Below are 8,403 nucleotides of genomic sequence, written 5' to 3'. Positions count from 1 at the left end.
TTCCACCAGACAATTAAATCATGTAGTGAGACCTCAATCGTAGGGAGCCACAGACCTCTGGAGTGAGACACATAGAAAACCTGCTAACAAGTAAGAGTATAAGTAGCCAAATAGCATAAACCTGGTAAGCAAACCCCAGTGCTGTTCAGGCCCCGTACACAGTTGGGGGGGGGGGGGTGCCGACAGGAGGAGCAGAGGTCACTGCTCCTCCTGTCGGCACCCCCCCAACTGTGTACGGGGCCTGAACAGCACTGGGGTTTGCTTACCAGGTTTATGCTATTTGGCTACTTATACTCTTACTTGTTAGCAGGTTTTCTATGTGTCTCACTCCAGAGGTCTGTGGCTCCCTACGATTGAGGTCTCACTACATGATTTAATTGTCTGGTGGAACCGCCATATGATCTACCCAGTGATTTTATACTGTTATATTCCGTAGTGAGCAGCTTCACCTGTCATCATTATGGTTTAGAACCTGTCTTACCCTGTATGCATATATATCGGTGCACATCTGTTTATGTATGTCATAGTCTACCTGTTTATGTAAATAAACTGTTTGCTGGTGCATATATATGTTTCTGGGCCATATCATCGCCCTATGACATTATACATTGCCCAGTGATTATTTACTGTCATATTTCATAGTGAGCAGTTTTACCTGTTATCATTGTGATTTAGAACCTGCTTCACCTTTTATGCTTATATTTTGGTGTGATATGGTTATCGCTCATATTGTCCTTATATTGTAAGCAGGTTTTTCACCACACACATCTGTTCATCTATTTCATAGTTAGCCTGATTTTGTAAGTAAACTTTTTGCTGGTGCATACATATATTTTTCTGGGCCATATTATCGCCCTATGATTCAGAATTTCTCTGTTTTTTGGTGCTGTTCATGCAGACGTCACAGAATGAGAAACCAGTACAGGGTAAGGAGACTTCCCAGTACATCTCCCAGTTCAGTCATGGAAATCCTGCATAAGACAGGAACATAACAAAGAACATCATCTGCCTAGGGGAGTGTTCACATTGTGGTTGACCACACGTCAGTGAATCGGGTGGAAATATGAGATTCCTGCAGATCCCCGGATGGGGCATTCACTTTAATGAGGCAGATGGAGTCACGCTCAGCAGTGTTTAGTTTTGCCTCATTAATGTCATCTGCCCTATGAGTACACGGGACAGAAAGCATTGGAGAAACATATCCCAAGAGCGTCACCCTGACACCACATTATGTATGTATGTATGTATGTATGTATGCACACATATATATACACTCTGCACCTAAATATAGAGGCGAATGTTGAGTAGGTCGAGCTAATCTAGGATAAGAGATCTGCAACATGAACATGTAAGGAAATAGTTAAGTCCTGATTAATACAGAAAGTGAAAGTAGAGGAGTGATCAACGGGAAAGGGGGAAAAACCCGATCATAAGACTAAATCTTCATAAAATGGAGGCTGTGAGAACGTTATTCTTCTTCTTGGTTCTACGTCGCTCAGGTCAGTAATGATTGTATAGGGGACGGCACTGAATATGGAGTCTGGAGAATCTGCACTTCTAGAAGGTCCTTGTTGTCACAGTTTGGTAGATTGAGGGGCTGCTTCACAGACCGGTGGGGATGACAGCCATGTGTCCTACCATCTGCCCTCTGCCATCTTCTATAGTCGTCTTTCCTACTGTCCAGTATATCATTATTGAATGTTTAGAGAAGTTTTTGTTTCCACCCAAAGGAAATCGGTGTCCTCTGTCCTCAACAAGGGACAGGACTCATTACAAATAATGACATATTAACATTTTACCTCCAGAGATCTCGAGGAACGCAAACATTAAAGTCTTCTCTATGCTAAACCGGAGGATTTTACTGGAAACCATCAAAACGCGTTCCCTGCAGATTGGAAAAAACACCGACTTTTTCTTATCTGTATGACTGACAGCCCCCATACAACTCTATAAATGTGGAGTACTAGCTCCTTTATCAGTAACAATGCCATAGGGCCATGTATGTTACTTTACTCTGTGATAAAATAATCCAGATTGGGACACGGGACTTTTTGGTATACGCTTTTCTCTGTGCAGTGGTGTAACTAGTGTCCCATGGGCCGCGGTGCAAAATTTGGAACTGCGCCCCCACCTCCATGTTGGTCAGATGTAAGGACCTTTCTAGCCTTCTAGATCCTCTAAAGACACCATGGAGTGTTACTGTATCTTCCCACTAGTGCACCAGGGCTATTCGTCTACTGATCAGAAAGCCACTTACATATAACTAGATGGTGGCCCGAGTCTAACGCATCGGGTATTCTAGAATATGCATGTCCACGTAGTATATTGCCCAGTCACGTAGTACATTGCCCAGTCACGTAGTATATTGCCCAGTCACGTAGTATATTGCCCAGTCACGTAGTATATTGCCCAGTCACGGAGTATATTGCCCAGCCACGTAGTATATTGCCCAGTCACGGAGTATATTGCCCAGCCACATAGTATATTGCACAGCCCACGTAGTATATTGCCCAGCGACGTAGTATACATCACAGAGCCATGTAGTATATTGCCCAGTCACGTAGTATATTGCCCAGCCACGTATGTAACAGGTTAAAAAATACTTAAAATAAAAAATAAACATATACTCATGTTCCGAGGGCCCATTGTAGTCCTGGCGCTTGTGCACGCGGCAGCTTCCGGTCCCAGGATTGGATGAGCGCAGGACCTGTGATGACGTCGCGGTCACATGACCGTGACATCATGTTAGGTCCTTCTCGCATAGCACCCTTGCCACCGGAACCTGCCGCTTGCACTGCTGAGGAGAGGGCGCACGTCGGAGGGTGAGAATAACCTTTTTTTTTTTATTATTATATGTAACATTAGATCTTTTTACTATTGATGCTGCATACGCAGCATCAATAGTAAAAAGTTGGTCACACAGGGTTAATAGCTGCGTTAATGGAGTGCGTTACACCACGGCATAACGCGGTCCGTTAACACTGCCATTAAGGCTACGTTCACATTTGTGTTGTTGGGCGCAGCGTCGGCGACGCGACGCAACCAACAACGCATGTACACAACGCATCGTTTTGCGACACGTGCGTTGTCATAAGATCCTACAGATCAGGAATTTTGGCGCAGGGAAAACGCTACAAGTAGCGTCCTCTGTGCCCTGTCTTGTGCGTCTATATGACACATGTGTCGTAAAACGCAGTACAACAATGTTAAAGATAGGGGCGCATGACGCATGCGTCGACGACGCTGCGCCGAACAACGCAAATGTGAACGTAGCCTAACCCTGTGTGAGCGCTGACTGGAGGGGAGTATGGAGCGGGCACTGACTGCGGGGAGGAAGGAGCGGCCATATTGCCGCCAGACTGTGCCCGTCGCTGATTGGTCGTGGGCGTTTTGCCACGACCAATCAGTGACTTGGATTTCCATGACAGACAGAGGCCGCGACCAATGAATATCTGTGACAGAAAGACAGACCGAAAGACAGACAGACGGTAGTGACCCTTAGACAATTATATAGTAGATTAGTCATTTTTTAGGAGTACTAACAAATTGGGGAGAACCCCAGATAAACCCTCACTGATGACGCCGCAAATGCGGTGAAAGATGTTGAGGGGACTAGTGCGCTAAATGTCTGTGTCCTATTTTTATACCCTTTAATACATTTTTTATATTGTTATTTAATAAAGTTAAATTTTAGGCTTTGAAGTGAGGGTTTATCTGGGGTTCTCCCCAATTTGTTAGAAGTTAACGCACTCCTCCAAAGCCTTTTTTTCATCTTCAGATTTGTAGTTTAATATTTTTCAGGTGTGTTACATTGACCTGAAGAGTGTTTAAATATGTGCAAAATGTAAAGCGCTGCGGAATATGTTAGCGCTATATAAAAATAAAGATTATTATTAAAAATAAAGATTATTATTTAAATACCGATATTGTATGTGTGCACCAATTCAATACACAATTAAAGATGACCCATTCTTCTCTGAAATTTGTTTCACTGCTCCCCTGATCATTCTGGTTTTTGCTTCTTTTAAATCCTACTCGTTTCTGAATTATGTGCCTTTTTATTTAGTGCAAATTGTTATCATCATTGCCAAGGAGGTGGTGCTCACAGGATGCTTATGCAAAGCAGTCTAAGGGCACACCCCCAAGGATTGAGTGACTTAATAAAGGCCGTAAAAATTAGCACTAAATAAAAGCTAAGTATGTTTTTGGTATACGGTAGAAAAAAGAAAACAATTCATGCCCAATAGATGTTGCCTCATTTGGATTCCAGCTTAGGACCCCCGTGCTGAATGGCATATAATGATAAATCTGTTACTGTCCACAGTGTCGTCACTAGAGCTGACCGGACCACCTGTTCACGCTGCCAGGCTGGGATCTGATACTCGGGTTCCTTGCCCATTCACGGTGGACAATCCTCCTGTAGATCTCAATCATCTCACAATATTCTGGTATTTTCGAGATAAGGAAGTCCTGAGCTATGATAAAACTGTGAGGACAACATCTCCTAGATATTCCCTGAGCACAGGAGTATTAGTAATGGGAATTGCTAATCTGAATATTTCTAATATACAAATACCTGATGGTGGGATGTACAAGTGTTCTGTGATCTACGGCTCAGAGAAGAAGGAGAAGGAGGTCAGGTTGGACATCGGAGGTGGGTATTATTTTCATTACCGTAAATGAGCAACAACAACCACCGGTGTTCACACTAATGTGCAGAGGTTTCTTTCAATGTTGACATAATCAGAAGCTAAAGAGGAGTTAGTGGATAATTTTCGCTCTGTCGACAGGATTAAGATGTATATCCCAGTGTAATAAGGTGGTTTATTTCAACGCGTTTCGAAGTGCAAAGTTACTTCTTCAGGAAAAACCACATGTATATAATGTTGACATAATAAGTTACATTTTAAAAGTTTTGATCAGTAATGTCTAAGTGGCGAGACTCTTACAGATCGCCTATGGACATAAATGAAAATCTCAGCACCGTGTCCTTCATTTCTGATCAATTCTATTAGAGACTTTCTATTAATAGACAGTAGAATCCCAACATAAAAGTTTTGTTCTTGTACCTATGTGAATTTTTTTCACCTCTTCCTGTCCCTCTGTGCATCCAGCTTCACAGAGCTGTTCTTATTTCCTCAAACCACATCTCCCGGCAGCACCCTGCTTCTCCTAATTGCTGCAGGGCCCTCCCTCTGCTGTTCAATGAGCTTCCTGATACAGGTAGATTGATCTCAACATGTGCAGGAGCTTTACGTAGAATACCTGAGCTATCCTATAACACAGCTATCAGTGCATTGAGGAAGCTGTGAGAAAGTGTATATTTTATTACAAAAAGGTGCATCTGTTTTTATGAATAACACAAGGTCATTAGGTGCAAATGCAGCTTGTATCAGTGGGAACTTTGGCATAGCATAGCTGAGCTGTGCTAAATCCCCATCATCAGATGTTTTATTACACAGGGTCATTAGGCTCATAAGCAGCCAGGATCTTCAGCATAGCTGAGCTGTGCTAGAACCCCACTGTCAGTTGTTTTATTACACAGGGTTATTAGGTGCAAATGCAGCTGGTACCAGTAGGATCTATAGCATAGCTGAGCTGTCTTAGAACTCCACCGTCAGATATTTTAGTAGACAGGGTCATTAGGTGCATCTGCACTTTCTTCTAACAACATCTGAACTACTGGAGGTCGGGTCCAGTGGAAATAATAGTAGAGAGCCTTTGGGGTCATCTTTGGGGAAATGGGATTTGATAGCAGAAAAAACAGTGCAGATTTAAAAATAAGTTGTAGTGTCACAATATGATTAATTCTATTAATCTTGTATGTTCAGAAACCTGAGATCTCGGTATTCCATTTGCAATAACCATTTAAATCAGCACAGAAGCCAATGATATCACAAACCTTTGCCTGTGTTCTTTTACATTGTTCACTTCTATTTTCAGAAATGTTAGCCCATAAAAAGTTATTCTGACGATAGACATTTATGTTGTATCCCCCCCCAAAACCATAATGGGTTCCAGCCCTCTCCTTCCTGTTGTGCCAAGACTACAAAGGTTCTTATATTCAGGTTACACATGAAATCCTACAGCTTGGGGGTCTACCGTTGACTTTTTTTTTTTTCATTTTGTCAATGATGTTTCACACATAAGCTTTTAGCTCCTCCACAGGTGACAATCACAAATAAAATGGCTGTAGTGAATGAAGAGAGTGTCCTGCGCTGCTCCGTCACTGGATTCTACCCGGTGGACATCGATATTAAATGGTTCAAAGATGGGGAGGAATTAAACAACATTTCTACTGAGGATCCTCAGAGAAACTCGGACAGAACATACAGTGTGAAAAGCGCCGTAACCATCACACCCACTGAGGAGGACCTAGAGCGGATCTTCTCATGTAGAGTCTATCATGACTTCCTGCATTTTCCTCTCCAGAAAGACTTCCGTCTGGTGTATGAAGGTAAACTTATTACTAATATCTCTTATACTGCTGCCACACCGGTTATCAATTGACCACTCATTTCATTATTAGGTTCTGTTTTTCTTTTCTCTGAATTACGGTTTGTGGATTTATGGATTTCTACAGACTGTTACAGATGTCAAAGATCATCAGTTTGATCTTGGATCATGATGGACGGACTGGACATGCGTCTCCCAACTGCGAGGGTGAAGGCTTCATATATTTCAATGAGGCTGTCATGCTTGAGGTCTGAAGACACATGGCAAGTCCTCTTATTGTGACACAAGATTGAACCGATGATCACGGACGTCTAAGAGAGCCCTACCTCAGATATTGCGTCAAATATGTCTATTGTGAAAGAAGGTTATCTTGCCTGTATTTGACTATTCCCTGGCTCTGCTGTTTGGCTTTGAACACTTTTTTCAATAGTAATACTCCCTGATTTTCTGCACTTGCCCTGCTATCTCTCTCTGACCTCTTCTGCACCGGTCCTGCTATATATACCTGACCTCCTTCTGCACTGGTCCTGCTATATGTACCTGACCTCCTCCACTGGTCCTGCTATATGTACCTGATCTCCTTCCCTAGCGGTCCTGCTATATGTACCTGACCTCCTTCTGCACTGGTCCTGCTGTATATACCCAACTTCCTTCTGCACTGGTCCTGCTATATGTACCTGACCTCCTTCTGCACTGGTCCTGCTATGTATATTATCTCCTTCTGTACTGGTCCTGCTATATGTACCTAACCTCCTTCTGCACTGGTCCTGCTGTATGTACCTGACCTCCTTCTGCACTGGTCCTGCTATATGTACCTGACCTCCTTCTGCACTGGTCCTGCTATGTATATTATCTCCTTCTGTACTGGTCCTTGTTATGATAGGCAATTCAGTATCACAATGGACATGGAGGTCAGAGCACATACAGTGATCTGACAATAACCCAAAATAATAGAACGAGCTCTGAGACGTGGGAACTCTGCAGACCGCAATCCCTGATCCTCTCCAAACACAACTAGAGGCAGCCGTGGATTGCGCCTAACGCTCCCTATGCAACTCGGCACAGCCTGAGAAACTAACTAGCCTGAATATAGAAAAAATAAGCCTACCTTGCCTCAGAGAAATACCCCAAAGGAAAAGGCAGCCCCCCACATATAATGACTGTGAGTAAGATGAAAAGACAAACGTAGGGATGAAATAGATTCAGCAAAGTGAGGCCCGATATTCTAGACAGAACGAGGATAGGAAAGATAACTTTGCGGTCTACACAAAACCCTAAAGAAAACCACGCAAAGGGGCAAAAAGACCCTCCGTACTGAACTAACGGCACGGAGGTACACCCTTTGCGTCCCAGAGCTTCCAGCAAAACAAAATGGACAAGCTGGACAGAAAAAATAGCAACAAATAGCAAAGAAGCACTTAGCTATGCAGAGCAGCAGGCCACAGGAATGATCCAGAGAAACACAAGTCCAACACTGGAACATTGACAGGAAGCATGAATCAAAGCATTAGGTGTGGTTAAGTAGAGAAGCACCTAACGACCTCACCAGATCACCTGAGGGAGGAAACTCAGAAGCAGCAGTACCAGTTTCCTCCACAAACGGAAGCTCCCAGAGAGAATCAGCCGAAGTACCACTTGTGACCACAGGAGGGAGCTCTGCCACAGAATTCACAACAGGTCCTGCTATATGTACCTAACCTCGTTCTGCACTGGTCCTGCTATACTATGTACCTGACCTCCTTCTGCACTGGTCATGCTATATGTACCTGACCTCCTTCTGCACTGGTCATGCTATATGTTCCTGACCTCCTTCTGCACTGGTCCTGCTGTATGTACCTGACCTCCTTCTGCACTGGTCCTGCTATATGTCCCTGACCTCTTTCTGCACTTGTCCTGCTGTATGTACCTGACCTCCTTCTGCACTGGTCCTGCTATATTTTCCTGACC

The 8,403-nt window shown here is 43.6% G+C and overlaps 1 protein-coding gene across 1 annotated transcript in view; it reads left to right on the top strand.

Annotated features, from left to right (window-relative positions):
• Window positions 1-1,373: 1,373 nt before the first annotated feature.
• LOC138645506 (uncharacterized) overlaps window positions 1,374-8,403 on the top strand; it is a 57,176-nt gene continuing 50,146 nt past the window's right edge. The window contains exons 1-3 of the mRNA XM_069734896.1: window positions 1,374-1,499; window positions 4,325-4,654; window positions 6,158-6,457. Of these exons, the coding sequence (XP_069590997.1) occupies window positions 1,451-1,499; window positions 4,325-4,654; window positions 6,158-6,457 (679 nt within the window). The 5' untranslated portion in view covers window positions 1,374-1,450. The remainder of the gene's footprint in view (window positions 1,500-4,324; window positions 4,655-6,157; window positions 6,458-8,403) is intronic.

The sequence above is a fragment of the Ranitomeya imitator genome, chromosome 7, assembly GCF_032444005.1.
Source record: "Ranitomeya imitator isolate aRanImi1 chromosome 7, aRanImi1.pri, whole genome shotgun sequence".
Lineage (NCBI taxonomy): Eukaryota > Metazoa > Chordata > Amphibia > Anura > Dendrobatidae > Ranitomeya > Ranitomeya imitator.
Note: the sequence above shows the minus strand (reverse complement) of the source record. Positions and strands in the feature narration are given on the sequence as shown.